The 25754-nt window shown below is 41.7% G+C and overlaps 1 protein-coding gene across 1 annotated transcript in view; it reads right to left on the reverse strand.

The window, feature by feature from the left end:
• Positions 1–715: 715 nt before the first annotated feature.
• The window catches only part of galnt18b (UDP-N-acetyl-alpha-D-galactosamine:polypeptide N-acetylgalactosaminyltransferase 18b), a 130130-nt gene continuing 105091 nt past the window's right edge, over positions 716–25754 (reverse strand). The window contains exons 7-11 of the mRNA XM_063012425.1: positions 22895–23080; positions 20441–20578; positions 15900–15995; positions 6750–6914; positions 716–1276 (exon numbers count right to left, since the gene is read on the reverse strand). Of these exons, the coding sequence (XP_062868495.1) occupies positions 1130–1276; positions 6750–6914; positions 15900–15995; positions 20441–20578; positions 22895–23080 (732 nt within the window). The 3' untranslated portion in view covers positions 716–1129. The remainder of the gene's footprint in view (positions 1277–6749; positions 6915–15899; positions 15996–20440; positions 20579–22894; positions 23081–25754) is intronic.

Consider the following 25754-nt stretch of genomic DNA (forward strand, 5'->3'; position numbering starts at 1 on the left):
TCTACAAGGTGGACCAACTAGGTAGGAGTGTCTAATAGAGTGGACACAGTATTTAAAAACTCCAGCAGCATTGGTGTGTCTGATCCACTCATACCAGCACAACACACACTAACACACCACCACCCTGTCATTGTCACGGCAGTGCTTAGAATGATCCACCACCTAAATAATACCTGCTCTGTGGTGGCCCTGTGGGGGTCCTGACCATTGAAGAACAGGGTGAAAGCAGGCTAAAACAGTATGTAGAGAAACAGATGGACTACAGTCAGTAATTGTAGAACTACAAAGTGCTTTTATATGGTAAGTGGAGCTAATAAAATGGACAGTGAGTGTAGAAACAAGGAGGTGGTTTTTGGCTGATCAGTGTAATTTCACAGACCGGCGGGGGTGGGGGGATTTCAAATAGAATAACAATAGAATAGAAAATCAGTGTGAATCCTGCGCTTTTTTCGCTGTAATAAGATGCTGCTCCCACCTAGTGGTGATTGGAGACAATAACATCTGAAGAGTACTGGAAATGTAATTGCTCTTGTAGCGAGCTCTAATTATTTATTCGTTCTGTGCGGCCCAGTAATAAATGACCCCCAGACCGGTACCGGGGACCACTGTGATTCAGATTCTAATCAGAAAGAAGCTGCTTGCATGAACAAATAAATGAGAAAGTTAATTTGTAATAAATTAAACAACCCCGACGTGTTTATTCACCATCTGCTCTTTTAATGCCATATATTAGAAATAACGAGCTCATGTACATGTAAATATAAAATAGTCGATTGTATCCAGATACATTTGAGCATATTGGCATGTCCTTAAAATGTACAACTCGATTCAAAAATATTTCGTCTTACAAACCTGAGACACTAGAGAGAAAAGTACAGCAAGTAACATTGCAAAAGCTTGCTACACGGTAGCAAATACGGGCCGAATGCGAAAACCAAACGTCGCACTGAGCCCTGAAAACCTTCAAGTCTACAGAGATGTGAAACTACCTTACACGGAACCCCGTGACGCACAGTTCAGAAGCCACCGGACAATGTTTAACATTGTCATCCGATGTCTGGTTCGTTTCTTAAAATCCGCCACGCTTCTCTGAGACGTCCAGTGTACTCGATTCAAGTCCAAGATCCTATTATAAGGTGCTGCCAGGCAGTGTATTGGTGATTGTCCATTTCTGTCCAGTGCATTTTTGAAGAGTCAGATCATACCCGAATTCGCTCTCGGTGCTCTCCACCAGTTCGAGGCATCTCTTTGACTTCCTGTTCTGTATAGAGCCATTCTGGAGAAGAAAAAGAAAAAAAAACACTTTATTTGACTTTTCGGTCTGATATTGTGTCCATTCTTCATGCACCATGGATTCATTTTTAGTGACCGCTAATTCTTGGTCAGGTTTGCAGAATGTCACATCACTGAGAATCAGACTCACGCACAAACAAAAGGGCTAAAGGGAAAATAATGGTGGCCAAAATAATGGTAATACAAGACACAAAACCATTTGCAGCCAGCTACAGAGTAAGACAGATATACACTGATCAGCCATAACATTAAAACCACCTCCTTGTTTCTACTCACTGTCCATTTTATTTTAACAGCACTTTGTAGTTCTACAATTACTGACTGTAGTCAATCTGTTTCTCTGCATACTTTGTTAGCCCCCTTTCATGCTGTTCTTCAATGGTCAGGACTCTCCCAGGACCACTACAGAGCAGGTATTATTTAGGCGGTGGATCATTCTCAGCACTGCAGTGACACTGACATGGTGGTGGTGTGTTAGTGTGTGTTGTGCTGGTATGAGTGGATCAGACACAGCAGCGCTGATGGAGTTTTTAAACACCTCACTGTCACTGCTGGACTGAGAATAGTCCACCAACCAAAAACATTCAGCCAACAGCGCCCCGTGGGCAGCGTTCTGTGACCACTGATGAAGGTCTAGAAGGTGACCAACTCAAACAGCAGCAATAGATGAGCGATTGTCTCTGACTTTACATCTACAAGGTGGACCAACTAGGTAGGAGTGTCTAATAATGTGGACAGTGAGTGGATGTCTGATCCACTCATACCAGCACAACACACACTAACACACCACCACCATGTCAGTGCTACTGCAGTGCTGAGAATGATCCACCACCTAAATAATACCTGCTCTGTGGTAGTCCTGCAAAAGAACAGGGTAAAAGCAGGCTAAAAAGGTATGTAGGGAAACAGATGGACTACAGTCAGTAATTGTAGAACTACAAAGTACTACTATATGGTCAGAGGAGCTGATAAAATAGACAGTGAGTGTAGAACCAAGGAGGTGGTTTAAATGTTATGGCTGAAATTCTTAGATACTTTAAAATGGTATAGGTGAATGGTTTGTGTGTGTGTCTGCCCTGCGATGGACTGGCGCCCCACCCAGGGTGTTACTGTGTACCTTGCGCCCATTGAAAAGCTGGAATAGGCTCCAGCCCCCCCACACAGAAAAGAAGTCAGTGAGTGAATTAACCTCACTTGCATGTCTTTGGACTGTGGGAGGAAACCGGAGCTCCCGGAGGAAACCCACGCTTGTAAGTGCAAGCACTCGTAATGTTTGATCTATTCTTTTTTGACCTGATATTCTCTTTTTTGGTGCCTTGCTTCTCTACAGTTTCATTTAAAATCCCATCATGGGTTCAAGCCACAGGACCAAAAACGTCATGGCAAGTGATACTCATTGAAATAACATTGAGACAGAGACAGGAATCTAAAAACAACACGAACAAAAGGGAGGGACGAGTTTTGCAGCCCAAACGTCTTTATGCCGGTCTTCAGGCGAGACGGCATGTAGAACAAATCAAATTCATCTCCATTTTTTTCATCTTTCACCTGCTTCTCTCAGGGCATCTTGGAGATTTCGCAGTGTGGAGATAGAATGCAGCCGTCCAAATTCAGAGCTAAAGTCTGTGTGATACGCTTCACGTTTCCTCAGGCGTGCGTCAGAGCAGTCCGAAACAAACGTCAGAAAGGCTGAACAGACTTGCTCAGGACAGTAGGAGGTTCTTATGCTGTTATTAAAAGAGGGAGAGTGGGTTGTGTGAAAAATATACACTAATAATGGGATGATTGTACCCCTTACCCATTATGATTGAAACATTCTGAACACCTAATGGGTTGAAATGGGTTAATGTAGAAAAAACATGTCTTACATGGCCTACTGCAGGGTCAAACTTTTTTCAAGCAACCCACATTTTGTTTATGCTTTTTACCTTGACCCAGTCAACACAAACAACGCATCAAAATTGAATATACTTAATTAATAAAAATAGTGGCAATCTGGTCCCACTGTGGTTTACAAGATGTATGAAAAACCCTGGTCTACTAAATGTCTCATAGACACTGATTGTTTGTTTGTTTGTTTGTTTATTAGGATTTTAACCTCATGTTTTATACTTTTTGGTTACAGAAACGGTAGTTACTTATTACACAAGGTTCATCAGTTCACAAGGTTATATCTAACACAGTCATGGACAATTTTGTATCTCCAATTCACCTCACTTGCATGTCTTTGGACTGTGGGAGGAAACCGGAGCACCCGGAGTAAACCCACACAGACACGGGAAGAACATGCAAACTCCACACAGAAAGGACCTGGACCGCCCCACCTGGGGATCGAACCCTGGACCTTCTTGCTGTGAGGCGACAGTGCTACCCACTTAGCCACCATGCCGCCCCTCAGACACTGATCATGACATGACAGGGTGGCTGTCATTGGCTGTCTGGCTGGGGTCCCTTTTCAATTCATAAATGGGGTGCAGGGGGTGACAAATAGCCCATTTTGACCACCAAAATAACTCATTCTGTTCAGGCTTCTTTGAACCCTGGTGCTTTTAGAGAACCAGCCTGTGTTTCCACCAGTTTTTAGGAGCCAAGGATGCGTCACCAATGTTCGCAGTTTGGAAGCGGTAAACAGGTTCGAAATCAAGTTTGTGAACCGGAGCGGAGCCTGTTCTAAAAGAGAAAGATATGGGCTACAGCTCTCAGTTCATCTATATGGTGTAGGTGTAGTTAATTTAAATATTCAATGACTGTCCGTACCAGATAGCTGTTCCTAATAAAGTGCACGGTGTCTCCCAAACACTGATCATAACTGTTTGCGAAACAGTGCTGTTTCCAAAAGTATAAAAACACCCTGTTTGTTTTATTGTGTTCAAGTGTTTCAGCTTCACCAAATTGCTAACTAAATATTCTTCTTATTATTATTACACAAGCACTACTTTAGTACTTTCCTTCAGCTTGTCCCTGTTGCAGAGCGTGTGGACGAGAGCTGAAGTCGGATATTGATTTGCTGTAAAGCACAAGCCGACTGGTTGTCATTTGGGTCGTTTGAGATTCAGGGGTGAAGGCATGAAGTAAGTTAGGAGCACTCTAGCACTGCATTGATTGGTTAGTAAATTGTATGTAAAGCGTAAATCCAGATCCCAGGATGTATTCATTTTGAGTGGGACGTTCAACAAGCATTTTGGTCATGTCTCCACATACTTATGACCCTAAAGTGTTGGTTTATGTCGTTTCAAGAGTGTCTACTACAGCAGCACTTGGCTGGCAACTGGGGTGGCACGATGGCTAAGTGGGTAGCACTGTCGCCTCACAGCAAGAAGGTCCTGGGTTCGACCGGTCCGGGTCTTTCTGTGTCTTTCTACACCATACAGTAGGCCCTTGACTTGCGTAGAAGAATGAATAATAAATTAATAATTATTAATAGAATTAATCCGTGCCAGACCTCCCAAACCATCCCTTACCTAACCTTTCTAATGTCTTAAATAATCTTTTTTGTTATAAATACAAGTATATTTTCCCTTAAATCTGAATTAATAAATAGACATTCCTGTAAAAAACAATAATAAACAACAATACACAGTAGTACTGTACATAATACACACACACACACACACCACATTTCAGTACAGTACGTGTGCTGTACCATACACCATAATAAATTTCCTTCTTTTTTTATAAAATGTATCTACCAGAAACAACAATATCTCATATTTCTCTATTATTTCCTTCTTTATTTCAACAGTGTTGTATTTTGTAGGTGTAATTGCACGAAAGAAAGAATACTTTACTGAGCCGAATTCCTTCTTCTCTCTCACTCACTGTCCCCGCTGTCTGATACACAGTGACAGCTACTGGCAGGAGTAATTATACAACAACAAATAGTAATAGATTCATTTTCTCACCACTACGCTTCCTCTGCACATTCTTTGGGGTTATTTTAATATAGAATTTTACAAAATATAAAGAAAACACAGAAAAACACCGTCCGCATGTTCGCTCACTGTATATATATAGAGAGAGGCGGTCTGAGTCAACTTGTTCGTGACGTCACGTGTTTCGTGGATTTCGGTTCGTAATCCGAAATTTGTTCGTACGTTAAGTTGAAAAAGATCGTTCGTAACCCAAAATGTTCGTATGGTAAACGGTTCGTAACTCAAGGGTCTACTGTATATCCATATATAAGTTGGTACCGCTATTTGCGTCTACAATCATTTTTGATTAGTACAATAAGGAAGGTAAATAGGTGAAATATCCCTGTGACTGGCATGATCTTTAAGAAAAATAAAAATGGTAGAAAGAAATGCAGAGCTGCCACTTTATTTATTTTGGTGTCACAAGCAGGAAGCAATGCCAACTTAAAAAAAAACCGACCAATTAAATGTTTTAACACTGTTCACATAACTCCAATATTAAATTACAGAAAAAGTACAGTTGCCATGACATACAATAAATGGTCAAATGTATCCGAACACCCCCTATCTATTAGGTTCAGGTGTTTCAGCCACACCCATTGGTAACAATCACTTTGATAAATGTGATTACATTCTTTGTAGCAATACTGTAGCATGACTGTTCTCCTAATGACAAAGCGAAGTCAATAAAGTTGATAAATTCACGGTTTGATACATTTGGTTTGAAGGAACTCCAGTGTGCTGCACAATGCCTTGACCTCAGCCCCGCTGAACAGTTTTGGAATCGATTAGAACGTCGGTTGCAAGCCAGGCCTTTTTAGTCAAGATCAATGTTAAACCTTATAAATGCTTTATTGACCAAATGGGCACAAGTGGTGACTGGAAGGGAGGGGAGGGGTCTGGGTTACAATCCAGTGCCATGGTTTGGAATGGGATGTCCGACAAGATCACGGTGAGGTGTCCACATACCATCTGCCATACGTGTGTAACTGTAAATGAGTTGCCTGTTAATGTTCCAATCTTTCTTGGGTTCGATTCCCAGATGGAGCAATCTGGATCCTTTCTGTGTGGAGTTTGCATGTTCTCCTCATGTCTGTGTGGGTTTCCTTTTGGTGCTCCAATTTACTCCCAGACTACAAAGACATGCAGTCAGGTTACACTGAGATACAAAATTGTCCCTAGGTTTGTGCCATGCGATGGACTGGCAACCTGTCCGGGGTGTTTTCTACCTTTCGCCCAGTGAATCGGACCCATTGTGACCCGGAATAGTATAAAGCGGTGGTAAAACAGACAATAAATGCATGAATTGGTGATCAACGGATGTAGATGTTGCGAGAATGAAGAATATCTGTGTGTGGGAATCACTTTTACATCTGGCCGCTGTCATAGTGCTCTCATGAGAGTTCTGGATTGACACCTAGAGAAGAACATCCTACAGGCTCTACACACTATTCCCATGATACCCCACTCTGCTCATTAGGCTTTTCTTCCCTGTACTACTCTTTTATTTTCCTATTACAGGATTATAAGGGTTTATGTTGTTACCTGACTTAATAGCCAGTGAAGCTTCATGCGTTTGGACGTGGCGTAGCCGCACTCGATCAGCCTCGGCCGGCCGTTCACATCCACCAGGCACTTGTTGTCATCGTCGTCAACGGTGGGGCTCAGCACGCCTACTTGAATCTGCTGAGTGCTGCTGTAGTAGATGCTCTGAAACGACAAAACACACCTGTGAGGAGTAAACCAACACTTTAGGGTCATAAGTATGTGGACACACGACCAAAATGTTTGTTGAACGTCCTATTCTGTCCCATCATGATCATTATTGATATATATATATATATATATATTGTGTTGGTCCCCCTTTTGCTGCCAAAACAGCTCTGACCTGTCGAAGCACAGACTCCACTAGACCCCTAAAGGTATGCTGTGGTATCTAGCACCAAGTTGTTAGCAGCAGATCCTTTAACTCCTGTAAATTGTGAGGTGGGGCCTCCATGGATCGGACTTGTTTGTCCAGCACGTCCCACAGATGCTCGAGTGGATTGAGATCTGAGGAATTCGGAGGCCAAGTCAACACCTCAAACTCGTTGTTGTTCTCCTCAAACCATTCCTGAACCATTTTTGCTTCGTGGCAGGGCGCATTATCCTGCTGAGAGAGGCCACAGCCATCAGGGAATACCGTTTCCATGAAAGGGTGTACATGGTCTGCAACAATGATTAGGTAGGTGGTACGTGTCACAGTGCATCCTGGTGCCATGTGTTTCCCAGGTAAGCGACGCACATGCACCCGGCCATCCATGTGATGTAAAAGAAGACGTGATACATCAGACCAGGCAACCTTCTTCCATTGCTCCGTGGTCCAGTTCCGATGCTCACGTGCCCACTGTTGGCGCTTATCTGCGGTGGACAGGGGTCAACATGGGCACCCTGACTGGTCTGCGGCTATGCAGCCCCATATGCAACAAACTGTGATGCACTGTGTATTCTAACACCTTTCTATCAGAACCAGCATTAACTTCTTCAGCAATTTGAGCTACAGTAGCTCGTCTGTTGGACCACACAGGCCAGCCTTCGCCACGTGCATCAATGAACCTTGGCCGCCGGTTTACCACTGTTTCTTCCTTGGACTACTTTAATAGATACAGACCGGAAACACCCCACAAGAGGTGCAGTTTTGGAGATGCTCTGACCCAGTCGTCTAGCCATCACAATTTGGCCCTCGTCAAACTCGCTCAAACCCTTACGCTTGCCCATTTTTCCTGTTTCTAACATCAACTTTGAGGATAAAATGTTCACTTGCTGACTAATATATCCCACCCACTAACTAGTCTAAGAGAAAATCAGTGTTATTCACTTTACCTGTCAGTGGTCATAATGTTATGCCTCGTCAGTGTATATATATATATATAGCATTATATGTATATATAAAATTACCAACAAACGTACATCAGGAGAAAACAGCAGCAATAAAAAATACTTTATTAACTAACAAAACTAGGGTACATCTATTAGCTATTGTAACTGTGTGGTAGCCAGCCGGAGTAACTAAACCTGGCACATAGTATTTGATGTCATTACTCTGCATTTAGCTTTACATTTAGCAAACCACTGGTGGGTCGTTCTGACCTGAAAAAGAACATCAGATTTAAATACAAAATGATGAAGCCATGAAACAAACTGCTGAACAAATTGCTGAAGTGCTTTTCAAATGGAAATGTGCACATGCTCTTAACAAGCTAATGTCACTGCTGCCCAAAACACGGTGCCCAAAAAACTGGAGCAGTACAACCCTTAAATCTGTAACCATGACAACGTTCTTTAAAAAAGGGGATATTTCAAACACATCATGCTCACACACATCTGATCTTAGTACTCAAACTTATATATGAGAATCACTTATCCAAGCTAAAAACAATTACGCTTAATAGTTTTATTTCTTCTCATTGTGCCTCCTAAACAGCCTCACCTGTTGCTAACAGGTGTTTAAATGTAATAATATGAATATAAATTATAAGCGTCCGACTTTCAGGCAACAGTTTGTGAAAGGTTCTTACCTGTTCCAGCAAAGCTGTGACCGAGGGTATAAAGCAAAGCCCATAAAGACATAGTTTGGTGTGGAGAACCTCCAGTGACCTGCACAGAGCTCTGACCTAAACCTATTGAACACTTCTGGATTTAATTAGATTGTCGATTGCAAGTCGGGCTTTCTCGTTCCACATCAGTGCCTGACCCCACAAATGCTTAACTTCACACCTACACACTCCAAAAATGCTGCCATCCTAGAGGAGTAGAAGCTTTATATCACTGCCAATGGTTATGGAATAGAACATCCAACCAGCTCATGGTTGTTTTTTAATGTAATTTTTGCCATAATGTGTATAAGTGTAGTAATTTATTATAATTTTATATTATATTATATATATATATATATATTTTTATTTTTATTTTTTTATTATATATTATATATATTATTATTATTATATATGTTTATATTATATAATTTTTTTAATCTATTTATTTATGCATTTTCTCCCGATTTAGAATAGTCAATCCCGCTTCCGCTGCTGGGGATCCCTGATTGCATTTAAGGACGGTATGTTGCTACTCACGTCTCCTCCGACACGTGCACAGTCCTATTGGACCTCTTCTTTTCGCCCATGCATTTTGCACAGGCGCCTCTATCTGCTAATTAGGGTCTTTACACAGCGTTTGAAGACCCCACCAACTTAGTCATCCCGCCCCCCCTAGCAGACACTGTGGCCAGTTAGTGTCTGCTGCAGGCACTGCCAATTATGCCCGCTAGATGGCGCCTAGCCAACCGAGGAGTCCAGAGTCTCGGCGCTTGTGTGCTAGCGGAATATCCCGCTGTGCCACCTGGGCGCCTATATTATATTAATTTTTTATTATTTTATTTATAATTAATATAATTTAATATAATATTATAAATAACAGCTAATAAAATGAATGAAATAACAAGGACAAAAAAGCAAATGGAAAGAAAAAAATGTGCTTTGGATTAAAAAGGGGGCAGCTCTAACCACAAACCTAAACAAGTATACTGGACAATTTACAGCAGCAGTTCCCAACCTTTTTTGCACCACGAACCGGTTTCATATAAGATATAATTTCACAGACTGGCGAGAGTGGGTGGATTTAAAATACAATTATACAACAAGCATAATAAAAAAAACATAAAGTGCATAACAATACTCACCAATGATGGAAAATCAGTGGGAATCAGTGTGCTTAATTTTTTGGTATCATGTGACTGGACCAGGTATGTGTCAAACGCGTCAAGAGGAACAGACGGATGGTTGGGTATCACTGATTTACAGAAGGTAAGAAGTCAACCATGGCGCTCAGGTGGCGCAGCGATAAAACACGAGACCAGAGCTGACATTTCAAACACGTCGGTTTAAAACCTAGCTCTGCAATCCTGGGTACATGAACAACGATCGGCTATTGTTCATACAGCCGGATAGGGACCTCATAACTGATGCAATTATGACCTCTGCTGGCTGGCTGATGGCGCCTGCACAGAGTCGAGGAATAATGCATTGATCAGGGTGTGGCTCTCCGTACACAAAGCTGATCCGCATATGAACTCGCCTTGTGCATGTGAAAAAGATTATTTTGATTCGGCTCCCTGTCTAGGGTGTATTTTTGCATTGTGCTTAGTGTTTCCAGTTGGTGAACCTAACACTACCCTGACCATAAAGTGTTAAGTGAAGAAAAATGAATTAATATATATTATTTACTAAATTGGCTGTTTTATGAGCATTTTTAAAAAGCACGCTTAACACCAAGGTCACTTCTTTTGAAGCAGACAAAACAGAAGCTTGCACCTCAGCTGGCATATGCCCAAGGGGTTCAAGAGCATCTGCCAGACATGTCTTTCACTTTGTGCCTGATGTAAATCAGAGATGATGTGGCCACCACGCTGCAGAAAACACTTCACTTATTTGATCTGCAGGTTTCACAAACAGACATCCCGACTCAATTCAGCATCCTATTATGCTCAGTGGCATAATGCTAACAGGCCCATTTGACCCTAATACTGAGAGGGAAAAGATCTAAAAGGAGAATATTGAAGGTAAAGAGGGTTCATTAATGAGGCGCAGATGGCAGGAGCCATTGTTATATAGACCATTAGGCTAAAAAAAAGTTGTGAAAGACACTGATAGGCCACACTAGACCAAACAAATTCTCAGTAAATGTCCTGCATCATATTTTTATGCATTTTCTCCCTTTTTCTCCCGATTTTTAGCATGTCCAATTTTTACCTAATTGCATTGTGCTTCCTCTCTACTGGTGCTGACCACCGCCACGATTGAGAAGAGCGAACTGACACACACACCCTCCGACACATGAGCAGTAGACGACTGCATCTTTTCACCTGCACGAGGCGAGTTCATATGCCGATCAGCACCCATGATCACATTATCCTTCAACTCTGTGCATCAATCAGCCATTACATTCCAGGCAATTAAGAACGCATTCTTATAAGAAGCGGCAAAACCGCTTGTGCGCTGGCTGTGCCATTGTTTCCTATAGAGTGTTGCCGCATTGGGCTCGCGATCATCTGATTGAACTTTGACCCAGTTTGCCGCTGACCTTTTTAAGCGCCTACAATGAGACAAACTGTTTGATATGCCATGGTAAAAGCAACTCAGGCAGCACGAACAACACAACGTGAAAAAGCTTTACGTGACTTATTGTACTAAAACAATGACCAAGAAATTTCATTCGCAGAGAGAACTTATGACCAGTAATAATGGGGAGAAGTTTTTTTTATGTCATTCTTTTAATACATTAAGCCACATGAAGATTTTTTCATGATAAATGTTTTAGACTCACAACTTCTCAGCACCCCAAGCTGTAACACAAGTTTAAAAGTGAAACAGTGAGGAAAATAAAGCTAAACGTGGATACATGTGGATGCCTTCAAATGCGTATCTGTGTTATGGAACACTTTAATGCCGTGCTACCGCACCGCTCAAGCCAAGAGCTGAGCAAAAAGGCGATTTGCGCCCTAAGAGTTAAGGGCCTTGCTTTAGGGCCTAACAGTAGTAACCTCACTCTAGTAATTACCAGTCCAGTACCTTAACCAAATGATTACAAAAATATAGAAAATATATTCTATGCTTTTAACTAATAGAAGCATTTTGAAAGTTATCACCCAGCTCTACCAGTTTCTACAGCTCTTCACAGATGACAAAATGTTCTAAATGTACAGGCTTTTATGAGAAAATGATCTTTTCAGGTCTTTCAGTTCCATTTCTTCTTGTATTTAAGGTTAACCAACCTCAGACAGAGCAAAATAATTAGCCCATACTACTCATTCCTATCAAAGACTCATATGACACAAATCTGAGGAGCAAAGCAAATAAAAAGCACCACACGGAGGTCATCTTGTTTTTGCCGGAGCCCTAGGCAGTCACCCATACAGCCCATTAGCTTGTCCTGAACAGAATCACCCACAACGGACCACTTTGACTTAATCCCACAGCTTCCATTTTCATTTCACCACAAAACTCTTCAGCTGGTCACATTTTTTTTTTTTACATTATATTGAACTTTTTCTCTATCTCCGCCCTGAAAAATCACACAATAGCACAGACACAGCAATTTCTCTCAGGTGGGCATACATCAGCATGCCACGCCGACCCTCTGGCAATATCAGCACACGCTGTTATCGAATAATGTGTGCCCAGAGACAGTTAAAACGTATTTGCTGTGAATGAAACACAAACATATCACAGCTTCTCTTCCCAATATAGTGCGAGCTAATCTCTGCTGGAGCAGAGCTGTCCCAATATATTTAACACCTCTGGGTAGGAAAGTAAGCACTGCAAGCTAAATGTTAAAAAAAAACCTTTTATCATAAATAAGTGTCTGTGAGTTTAATAACTCCACTAGTGGAATAACTCTGTGATGTTACACCAGCCCTGATTTAAAGATAAGAACCCAAATAAACAGTACATTTTGGTGTGAGCGGTCTAATTAAGCAACAGACCACGAGAGAGGCTGTGCCATCATAAATAACACAGCGATGTTTCCCTTGTGGGCACGAAACAAAGGCAAAGTAAAGATAGCTTTCTATAATTGTATTTTCTAACTTGAATTTTTTTTTAGAAATGCAGTGGGTAGCATATTAGTCAATCAATCAATTAATCATTCTATAGTAGTCAATTAATCAGTCAACATCAGTCAACTACTCAATATCAATCAATCATTTAATATTAGTCAATAAATCCAACATTCAGTATAAGTCAATCAAACATTCAATATAAGTCAATCAATCAATCAATATTGGCAAATCAATCAATCAATCAATTTCAGTCAATCATTCTATAGTAGTCAATCAGTCAACATTAGTCAGGCACTCAATATAAGTCAATCAATCAAACATTCAATATTAGTCAATCAATATTAGTCAATCAGTCCATCTATAGTAGTCAGTCAACATTAGTCAAGCACTAAATATTAGTCAATCAATCATTCAATATCAGTAAATCAATCAATCAATACTAGTCAATCAGTCCATCTATAGTAGTCAGTCAACATTAGTCAAGCACTAAATATTAGTCACTCAATCATTTAATATTAATCAATCAATGCTAGTCAATTAGTCCATCTATAGTCAAGCACTAAATATTAATCAATTAACCAATCATTCAATATTAGTCAATCAATCTATGTTTCATTCAATATTAGTCAATCAATACTAGTCAATCAGCCCATCTATAGTAATCAGCCAACATTAGTCAAGCACTAAATATTAGTCAATCAATCATTCAATATTAGTCAATTAATCAATCATTCAATATTAGTCAATTAATCAATCAATAATTCTATATTAGTCAATTAATACATTAATCATTTAATATTAGTCAATTGATCATTTATTCAATAGTAATCAATCATTGAATATTAGTCAATCAATTAATCAACCAATCAATCTGTCTGTCTATCTATATATCAATCAGTCAGTCAGTCAGTCTGTCTGTCTATTAATCAATTAATCAATCTATCTATATATCTAGTATTACTATAATAAATAATAATGTTCACTTTAGCTCTCCACATTTCTGCCATTAAAGTCGAATGGAATATAATAATTGACCTTAATAAAATAATTGAAAGGATGACAGCTTGTTTTAATGTTGAGTCATAACATTGACCTAATCAGTCTGGTTTTCTGTTGCCCTGAAAATACATGTGCTCTCATTTTAACAATCTGAATGTTCTGTAAATCTGTTCTCAAAAAAAATCAAGCAAATGATTTTTTTTTTTTTATTATACAGGGTGGGGCATAAAGATCTCCCACATTTGGAGTGGGCACCGTATGGGCTGTAGTGGCAGTAGAGAGGCGGGACAGGTTTCATTCGGTAGGCTAGGCTCTACCATTTTCATTTTCTTCATCAATTATTATAACAATTTTGAGGGAAATGTTTCCTGGGCATTTGATCTCTTTAAGGGGAGATGTGGGGTGGCCGGCAAGGTCACCAGATTTAAGTCCTTGTGACTTTTTCCTTTGAGGATACCTAAAGGAAAAGGTTTTCCGACATCGTCCTCGAACTCTTGAGGATTTGAAGGAAAGGATCAGAGAGGAAATCAATACCACCTGAGATGACACGGAGAGTCTTGTATTGTATTGCCAATGTATTGCCAACAACGGCCGCCATTTGTCTGATATAATTTTTAAAACCCATTAAAACAAAACTGTTTTTTATGTACTTTTCAGAAATATAAGCATTTTTTTTCTAGATAGTTGGGTTCTTTTGGTAGATTCATTCAAAATGTGGGAGATCTTTATGCCCCACCCTGTATAACGAAACACACACTGAATATCAAACTGCTTAAACACTTAAACACATAATGACCAGATTACTCAGAGTTCCGACTGTTCAGACGAGCAGCCAAGTGTTTGTGTATAATAAACAACTTAATGACACGCAGATGCAGATATGAACCATTTTAGAATGACTGTCTTAACCGCTTATCCAATTAGGGTCGCTGGTGCTGGAGCTTTTCAATGGGCGCAAGGCACACAGTAACACCCTGGAAGGGAAGCCAGTCCATCGCAGGGCAGACACACACACACACACATACACACACCCATTCACCTATAGGGCAATTCAGTGTCTCCGATTAACTTGACCCCATGTTTTTGGACTGTGGGAGGAAACCGGAGCTCCCAGAGAAAACCCACGCAGACACAGGGAGAACATGCAAACTCCGCACAGAAAGGACCTGAACCTCCCCGCCTGGGGATAGAACCCAGGATCTTCTTGCTGTGAGGCAACAGTGCTACCCACTGAGCCACCGTGCCGCCCACTGCTATATTCTGTTAGTGTCAAATAAAAAGTGATTTAATCCTTGTGTAGTTTTAACATTCTGTACACTCCCCTTGTCCTGAGGGTCCTAATGACCTGCTTTCACTAAACCCCTAAAATACAGCAGCTTAATTAAATTTTAAAATCCAAACTTATTTTGCCTGGAGAAACAACCTGTCATCAATCACGAACTTTGTGAGTATCTGGGGTCATGATAGAAAAAGTCAAATATCAGGATGAAATAAGACTGAGAGGATCTTATCTGCTGATGATCATATCGGTGGATCATATTTGACCCATAGGCCGTCACAATTAAAGTTAAAAGTTAAAATATGGAAAACATTAGTGATACACTTGTAGCTAATAAGTGAAAATATAAGTGTTGATATAAGTGGTGATTTCTTTTTTAATCTATTTTATTTATGCATTTTCTCCCATTTTAGCGTAGTCAATTTGTCTTCCGCATAGTCCGGTCATCCCGCCCTAGCAGAACCGTGTCTGCTGCAGGCACTGCCAATTATGCCCGCCAGATGGCGCCCAGCCAACCGATGGCAACGCCGAGTTTTAAACTGAGGAGTTCAGAATCTCGGCACCGGTGTGCTGGCGGAATATCCTGCTGCACCACCTGGGCGTCAAAGTCCGACCCTCTTTAAAAAAAAAGTTCTGACTACCTTGTAAGAGTTTAAATTTCTCAATTTCTTTTAACCTGGAACTTAAGATTAATAAACTTGATTAGAAACATGACCCCACACAGATGTTTACGGTGGATCTTGAAGAACAAAATATTCTCAGATAATCACAGTTGCTGGGTGAGGAAGGAATGATTAGTAGAACGATTAGTAGAACAGGTTACCTGAGGGGACATCCCATGGCAGAGGTACAGAATGGGGACGTTGTCCGTATCTGGGCCCTGATCCAAACACACATCAGTCTTCAAAGAGTTTCTTAACTGAAACAAGAAGCACACAAAGCATGGTCACAGTTTAGAGACATAGCCCTGTCATGACTGAATATCAGTATATTAATGTATTGAGAATACACCAATCAGCCATAACATTAAAACCACCTCCTGGTTTCTACACTCACTGTCCATTTTATCAGCTCCACTTACCATATAGGAGCACTTTGTAGTTCTACAATTACTGACTGTAGTCAATCTGTTTCTCTGCATACCTTTTTAGCTTGCTTTCACCCTGTTCTTTAATGGTCAGGACTCTCCCAGGACCACTACAGAGCAGGTATTATTTGGGTGGTGGGTCATTTTTAGCATTGCAGTGACACTGACATGGTGGTGGTGTGTTAGTGTGTGTTGTGCTGGTATGAGTGGATAAGACACAGCAATGCTGATGGAGTTTTTAAACACCTCACTGCCGCTGCCGGACTGAGAATAGTCCACCAACCAAAAATATCCAACCAACCACTGATGAAGGTCTAGAAGATGACCATCTCAAACAGCAGCAATAGATGAGCGATCGTCTCTGACTTTACATCTACAAGGTGGACCAACTAGGTAGGAGTGTCCACTAGAGTGGACAATGAGTGGACATGGTATTTAAAAACTCCAGCAGCGCTGCTGTGTCTGATTCACTCATACCAGCACAACACACACTAACACACCACCACCATGTCAGTGTCACTGCAGTGCTGAGAATGATCCACCACCTAAATAATACCTGCTCTGTAGTGGTTCTGTGGGGGTCCTGACCATTGAAGAACAGGGTGAAAGCAGGATAAAAAAGTATGTAGAGAAACAGATGGACTACAGTCAGTAATTGTAGAACTACAAAGTGCTTCTATATGGTAAGTGGAGCTGATAAAATGGACAGTGAGTGTAGAAACAAGGAGGTGATTTTATGTTATGGCTGATCAGTGTATATTATGTGATGAATATTATTTGTGATTATAATTCTTTTATTTTATTAATCTTTACTACTGCACCGGCCCCGTGTTTGGGTATCTTTTGTGTCATGAACAAGGACAACAAAGTTCTATTTTTGCTTTATAGGTAAACAGCTGTTCTATCTGACACCATCATGTCTGAATTTATGAGAAAGTCTGGACACAAATATGCTTTTGACCCTGGACCCATAGAAGATGGAGATCCAAGGGTAATTGGATCATGTGCTTTGTCCTTCGTGAATGACACGTAGGCAGAATTCATCTATGAGTTATATGATCGTTTAGACTAAGATCAGACACCGGTAGACTAGTGGGTAAACTTTGAGCTATCAGTCGAAAGGTTGAGGGTTCGAATCTTAGCTTTGTCACACAGCCACTGTTGGACCTTTGAGCAAGGCTCTTAACCCTGTCTGTTCCAGGGGTGCCGTACAATGGCATCCAAATGAGCTGGAATATGCGAAGAAAGAATTTTGTTGTACTGTACTGCCTAGTGGGCGGCATGGTGGCTCGGTGGGTAGCACTGTCGCCTCACAGCAACAAGATCCTGGGTTCGATCCCCAGGCGGGGCAGTACGGGTCCTTTCTGTGCGGAGTTTGCATGAGCTCCTGTTTCCTCCCACAGTCCAAAAACATGCAGTCAGGTTAATTGGAGACACTGAATTGCCCTATAAGTGAATGTGTGTGTGTGTATATGTGTGCATATGTGTCTCTCTGCCCTGCGATGGACTGGCGTCCCGTCCAGGGTGTTACTGTGTGCCTTGTGCCCATTGAAAGGCTAAGATAGGCTCCAGCACCCCAAGCCCCCCGCCCCCATGCGACCCTAATTGGATAAGCGGATAAGAAAATTACATTAATTACAATAAATTAATGTAATGCCTAGCGGTTAAGATGCTTGACTAGTAATCAGAAGGTCGCTGGTTCAGCCCCACCAGGTTGTTGCTATTGGGCCTTCGAGCACGGGCCTTAACCCTCAGTTGCTCAGACTGTATACTGTCACAGTACGGCAAGTCGCTTCGGATGTAATGCTTAGTTAGCACCCTGAGATCGATAAAGCCTGTGATGTCATGTGAGTTTTCAGTCACATGACATGACATGCATCTGAATTTTGTTTCCAGACCTCAGATTGACTGGCAGGCCATGATGAAATAAGGGCAAGAGTTATTTCTCATGTCCTGACTCCATCTCCACACTTTCATTATTGCTTTGAAAATACGGAAGGTTTAATAAGAACTCAAGGTAAAGAAATGACCAGATTCCCACAGTGGACAGCAGAAAGTCAATAACTTTACAGTCCAGGAAAAAGAGAAATAAAAAATCTGTACATTTACGTTTTCGGCACTCAGCAGACGCTTTTATCCAAAGCGACTTACAGTAGTGACAGTATACAGTCCAAGCAATTGAGGGTTAAGAGCCTTGCTCAAGAGCCCAACAATGGCAACCTGGCAGTGGTGAGGTTTGAACCAGCAACCTTCTAACTACTGGACCAGTATCTTAACCACTAGACTACAACTGCCCTGTATGTTTACATTAAACATGAATCACAAATCCAATGCATGAGGGGAATGCTCCAGCGATTCAGAGCGAATAAAATTTACACCCAGAGTTCAAACAGTTCAAGCTGTTTTTTAAACCCGCTCAATAGTGGGTGAACTTTAATTTTATTTCTAAAATACCTTGCGAGCCGTTTTAATGTTACTACAATGGTAACAGGCCACAAATGAGATATGGGCTATAGTTTGGACATCCCTGATCTAGATAATTGCCAAGTATAACCACTTAACATGCATCTACATTTTGTTGATCTCAGATTGATTGGCAGGCCATGATGAAATAAGTCTTGGCCCCATCTCCACACTTTCATTATTGCTTTGAAAATACAGACGGTTTAATAAGAACTCAAGCAAAAGAAATGACCAGATTCCCAGAGTTGATAGGTTTACAGGAAAGAGAAAATAAAAAACTGTGTGTTTACATTAAACATGAATCACAAATCCAAAGCATGAGGGGAATGCTCCAAAGATTCGGTGGGAAAAAAAATTCAGGCAAATCCAGTTCAGTGGTCTGAGACAGAACAGTAAGTAAATGACACACATGGCAAGCACGGCTCCCAAATTCAAGTGTTTCACAAATTATTTATAAGATTTATATATAAATTCGCTGACTGGAATAAAGGGCATAGCATTGTGCACTGTGTTACTCTCCGGACACTCTGGCTTTCAGTAGGAATCCAGTACTGACTGGTGTACAGAAGCTGCCAGTGTCTGCACACATGTTGGAGGGGGCTGGTGCTAGTCTATGATTCAGATTACAGATTTGGGCCTCATTATCCTGTCTGGATAAGAATTTCTTCAGCCTGTCACACTGTAGCTGTATTCTACTTCTTATGCTTTATTTTACACGTCAGAGTGGAGATGCTTTTAAAGGCTACAATTAGGGATGAGAATAAATGGGAATCCTTGTGATCCTTTCTGTTCCCAATCCAAGCACTGACATGTTCTGAAAAGAACGATCTATCTCTGAAGCTGAGGGAAACAATAAGTTCGAATCTCAGCTCTGCTACCGGCAGGCTGGGCGCCTACACGGACAATGAATGGCTCATCCGTTGGGTTGGATCCAGGAGGGGATTCCTTATAACTGATGCAATTACGACCTCTGCTGGCTGATTGTTGGTGCCTGCGCAGAGATGGGGAGTAAGTGCGTGACTCTCCATGTGCAAGACTGAGCCCCATATGAACTTGCAGGTGAAAAGAAGCAGTCGGCTACTGCACACGAGTTGGATGGGGCATGTTTTGCGCGAGCCCAATACGACAAAAGCTAAGCAGCACTGCCACACTCCATAGGAAACAACGTGTCCTGTGAATGTGCCCTTAGTCACAGCTCTTCTTAGTCAGCAGCAATAGAGAGAAAGCGAAATGCAATCGGGTAATTGGATATGATTGGGAGGGAAATAAATGCAAGCAGAAGCAAAAAAAAAAAAAGAGGTGGCAGAAGAAATCCAATCAATCAGAACAAGGAGGAGTTTTAGTTGCCTGTCAAACATGTTTGAATGCTGTCTTGGAAATTATTGTCACTATTGTGGGTTCTTTCAGCAGTGGAATAGCTGAAGAACAAAAAGCAGAACTGTGGGCCTCTGCTCTAGTCATATTACATTGGGTGTTGGACTTTGGAACCTCCATTCTGTGCTAACTGTTGTTTCATATCTGCTTACACTAGACATATTGCTTATCTCTGTACTTTAGACTCTCATCCACATCCCAAGCAGCCACATAATTAGGATTTAACAACTATAATTATTTAATGCACAAGCAGCAAGATATCAAACATAACATCTAATATTTCCATAACAATGAATTGACTCAGGTGTTTTGGAGCCTGGCTGTCGAGCTGAACTGCTGGCCGACTCAGAAATCTATGGTGTTCCCTTTAAAGTGGTATTCTGGTGTAACGATGTATCTGTGTGTGATGGATCAGGACGGTGTCATGTGTGACAGCTCACCACTCCATAAGCGATAGTATCCGTGTACATTCTCATCTCCGAGTAGATGTTCACCAGATACCAGCGGAACGTCTTACACTGAAGCCTTTTCCTCAGGGCTTTTCTCTCTGTGATATCGCCGATGTCTATTCCTGAATCCTACACACACACACCAATACATACACACACACACACACACACACAGTTGAAGAGAAACACTAAATAGCCTCTTCTACTTCAATTCCATTACCTAAAACTGTGGGCTCTTAATGAAAAAATGAAAGGTTTGGCATGCTCGACAGAGAACTTTAATGGAGTTCCTAATAAAGGCTCAGGAAGTGGTTTTTAGATGAGCCAATCAGACTGAGCACTTTGCTTCTCATCCTAATTATCAGATTCCTAGCTTCCCAATATTTTTCTCACATGCTGTGATGCGCAGATGGTCACCGAGCCAACCGCGTTGACCTTCTTCCGGAACTCTGCGCCACATAACCGATAAAGCACTTTGTCGAGGCGTGAAGCGCCATCCGTCCGTTTCATTTCCACCAATCAATTTCCTGGGGTCAGCAGGCAAGGCTGTACTTGTGAATCTTTTCATGTCAGCTCAGCATTCTGAAGAGCGCTGACCTTCGTGCCGGCCTGACAGAAATACGAGCAAATTCAGCTCGTGTTATACGAAGTTCCAGATACAAGAGCGACCGCCAGACTCGAAGCTGTCCTTCTATCTTCTTCTCCGCGAGCGAAGCTGCAGCATGGAAATCGGCGATCGTCAGGCTGAAGGCGTCTTCACTGCCTTTAAAATGTTCTTAATTGCTGTCTGGCTGACGAATGCACAATCTGGCGGAGGATTCTGAATACGAGATTAGCGGCCGGAAGACACGAGCAGCACTGGGGAGCTCTAAATGAGAAATCAGTAGCTTAACACAATTATATAGTGTCTACAAAGTATCCTCCTAAACTTTGCTTTTCACAAAGATATAAACCAAAATTGTTTAGTTATTTAGCCCTCTTTTAGTAGTTGGTAGTTAGTTCAACCAATTGTATTTCTACAACCCAAAAACAGAAAAAGTTGGGACAGTATGGAAAATGCAGATAAAATAAAAATGCAGTGTTCCTTACATTTACTTCGACTTTTATTTAATTGCAGACAGTTTGAACCCGAGATATTTCATGTTTTGTCTGCTCAACTTGTTAATATACGTCTATATCTGCATTTCAGGCCTGCAACACATTCCAAAAAAAGTTGGGACGGGGCAATTTAGGGCGAGTAATGAGGTGAAAAAACTTAATAATGATGTGATTCCAAACAGGTGATTGTAATCATGGTTTGGTACAAAAGCAGCATCCAGGAAAGGCTGATTCTTTGATGAGCAAAGATGATCAGAGGATCTCCAGTTTGTCAACAAATGTGTGAGAAAATGATTGAAATGTTTAAAAACAATGTACCTCAAAGAAAGATAGGAAGGGATTTGCATATTTCTCCCTCTACAGTGCATAATATCATTAAACCAATTCAAGGAATCGGGAGGAATTTCAGTGCGTAAAGCTTAAGCTGAACACCCGTGATCTTCGATACCTTAGCCAGCATAGAATAGCTGATATAACCACATGAGTGAGGGATTATGTTGGCAAACCTTTGTCAAGCACTACAATACAGAGTTACATGCACAAATGCCACTTAAAAACTTTACTGTGCAAAAATATTATGTCAACCATGTCCAGAAGCGGCGTCGACTTCCCTGGGCTCGGAGGCATCTAGGATGGACCATCACACAATGGAAACGTGTATTGTGGTCAAATGAATCAACATTTCAGGTCTTTTTTGGAAAAAATGGACGCCGTGTGCTCAAGACCAAAGATGAAAAGGACCATCCAGACTGTTATCAGCAACAAGTCCAAAAGCCAGGGTCCGACATGATATGGGGCGGTGTCAGTGCCCTTGGCAAAGGTAATTTACACTTCTATGATGGCAGCTTTAATGCAGAAAAGTACATTGAGATCTTAGAGCAACATATGCTGCCTCCAAGACGTCATCTTTTCCAGGGACGTTCATGCATTTTTCAACAAGACAATGCAAAACCACATGCTGCACACATTACAAAGACATGGCTGTGGAAGAAGAGGGTACGGGTACTGGACTGGCCTGCCTGCAGTCCTGACCTGTCCCCAACTGCAAATGTGTGGAGAATTTTGAGATAAAAAATGAGACGACGGCCCCGTACTGTTACACTAGGAAAAAAATTCAACGTTAACAGAGATTTCTTAGGGGTGAAGGATATTAACAGCAAGATTTCTCGCTGTTCTAACACACTGCAGACCTCTAGCAGGATGGATTAAAAAAACATCTGTTCAGAACTGATTACACTAAACACTAAACCTATATCAGACACTGTAGCACCAGTCTGATTTCCGAAAACCAGATGCAGACAGATGCAGAAAGTAAAAAACAACAGTGACCCTCCAGCCAGCTCTCACCTCTTGTGGAATGTTCCAGGCCATGTAGACGTGGCTCTTGAACTCGTCCATCCACACCTCGGCCACCCTGAGGGCATTCCGGCGCATCAGTGCGGTCAGGTCCTCGGTGTAGGGTTTGTGAGCACGTTCAATGTGGGCGACGCGGGCGCAGGGCAGAACCTCCACGCTACCACCACACTGCCACACCTGCATGCAAAAACACACATAGGTTTTACATTACATGTACGCCATTTGGCAGATGGTTTTATTCAAAAGTGGTGTACATTTAGACGGAATACGAAGCAAGCATTTGAAGGTTAAGACCCCCCCACAAAATTGGCCACAAAGTCTGCTGGGTGGGAAAAGTCTGGACAAAAAAGTGTGCAGGGTCTTCGACACTGTGTATAGACCCTGGTTAGGAGCCTGTACAGAAAGTGGTGAAATGCAGAGATCAGTTAGTGACGCTCCATGCAGGAGACTGGCCTCATGTATGAATCCACCAAAGTATGGGTTAATAAAAAGCATATTTATTTATTAGGATTTTAAGGTCATGTCTTACATGGGCAGAACACACAAAAAGGACCCGGACCGCCCCAACTGGGGATCAAATTCAGGACCTTCTTGCTGTGAGGCGACAGTGCTACCCACCGAGCCGCCCCAATAAAAAGCATAATAGATAAAGCAAACAAAGCTCTTTCATCCTGTCCTGCTTGTAAAATTTGCCAAAAAAGAGTGCGTTCCACCATGCTTTTTATGCAGCGTCTCCAGACTCCAGTTTCCGGATGAAGGAACTCCCATATCCACAAACGTAATCAATGGGCTCTCAAACCACTTCAAACATGGGTCTGTTCTTAAAAGGTTTGCTAGTCTGCAGGAACCGGCACCAGCTCTGGCACCAGCACTTTGCTGGTGGGAAGTAGATATGACTAAATCATCTTAACAATAAATTAAGGATTTTCTGGCATCAGTATTTTAACACAGCATAAGTGACTATGAAAAAATCTGTGTTATTTTGTTGCATAAGTCCTATGTATAGATTAATATTTGTTACATAACGTTTGTACAGCATCTTGAAGAGCACTTCAGAGACGCCTACGAGTCTGGTTTCATTTTGGTCTGAGTCTAGTGTTGGCGTGTCACTTCCTGAGTCTATGCTGCAGTTATTTAGCTAAGCCTGGAAAATATATGCACAATGGATTCAGAAAGTATTCAGACCCCTTGAAATTCTGCACAAATTTGTGTTGTCATTAAGTGGATGTTGAGTTCAGATCTTTTGTGCTCCAAATTGTGGTTGACTGCATCCTGTTTGCTTGAATTATCCTTGAGCTAGGGTGCCCAGGTGGCACAGCGGGATATTCCACTGGGATTCTGAACTCTTACAGTTCGAATCTCACCTCTGTTACCGGTCGGCTAAAAAGTGGGCGGGGTCTTTGATGCTGTGTAAGGACCCTGGTTAGTAACCCAAGGTGCCTGTACAGAAAGTGGAGGAATGCGGAGATCAGTGTGTGACTCTCCATGCACAAGACTGGCCTCATGTATGAATCTACCAAAGTATGGGCAAATAAAAAGGGGTAAGTGGACTGCACATGCATTGGAGGGAGCGTGTGTCAGGCAAATATACCCTCCTCGGACCTGCCCGGGTTCCCTAGCAGCGGCAGACTAATTGGCTACAATGAACTGTGAGAAAAAGGGTAAAAATGATAAATAAAATAGCAAAAAACATCCTTGAGTTGCTTCTAACACTTGGCAGCCTGCTTGAGAATTGGCATCAGCAGCTGCTGTCAAGACTACAGTAACCTGACTGATATCATTTAGTGCAAATCATCAGAATAAGGTTAGTGTAACCTTTGAGTCGCTTGCCCTGTAAAGCTGATTATCAATATAGGCAACTGAGGCGCATTTAAAAAAGCTTTGAAGCTTCTTTAAAAATGATGATTTTAAAAAGGAGATTGTGATGACCTGTCAAATAAAATAGTAGATCTCAATCCAAGTTTGGGAACCCCTGATCTAGAGAAATTCTTCTGAAAGAAATGTAAGAGAACCAAGTTCTTATTTCTGTATTTTTTAGGTTTACCTGCATGGTTGGAAATGCTTAGGTCATCCATGACTTCATTTTTCCCTGGGATATTTGAACAGCATTTTCCAGACAAAAACCAGACCATGAAGTACAAGAAACATAACAAAAAGTTCTGTGTTCGAATTCTCGCAAGGCAGACTCGTGACTCGCAAAAAATGACTTGTAGACAACAAAAGTCAGCATGTGTTAACATTAGTTACGTGTGACATATATACTGTATATATACAGTATATATATATACAGGGGTTGGACAAAATAACTGAAACACCTGGTTTTAGACCACAATAATTTATTAGTATGGTGTAGGGCCTCCTTTTGCGGCCAATACAGCGTCAATTCGTCTTGGAAATGACATATACAAGTCCTGCACAGTGGTCAGAGGGATTTTAAGCCATTCTTCTTGCAGGATAGTGGCCAGGTCACTACGTGATGCTGGTGGAGGAAAACGTTTCCTGACTCGCTTCTCCAAAACACCCCAAAGTGGCTCAATAATATTTAGATCTGGTGACTGTGCAGGCCATGGGAGATGTTCAACTTCACTTTCATGTTCATCAAACCAATCTTTCACCAGTCTTGCTGTGTGTATTGGTGCATTGTCATCCTGATACACGGCACCGCCATTGGATGCACATGGTCCTCCAGAATGGTTCGGTAGTCCTTGGCAGTGACGCGCCCATCTAGCACAAGTATTGGGCCAAGGGAATGCCATGATATGGCAGCCCAAACCATCACTGATCCACCCCCATGCTTCACTCTGGGCATGCAACAGTCTGGGTGGTACGCTTCTTTGGGGCTTCTCCACAC

This window comes from Trichomycterus rosablanca, chromosome 17 (assembly GCF_030014385.1).
Source record: "Trichomycterus rosablanca isolate fTriRos1 chromosome 17, fTriRos1.hap1, whole genome shotgun sequence".
NCBI lineage: Eukaryota > Metazoa > Chordata > Actinopteri > Siluriformes > Trichomycteridae > Trichomycterus > Trichomycterus rosablanca.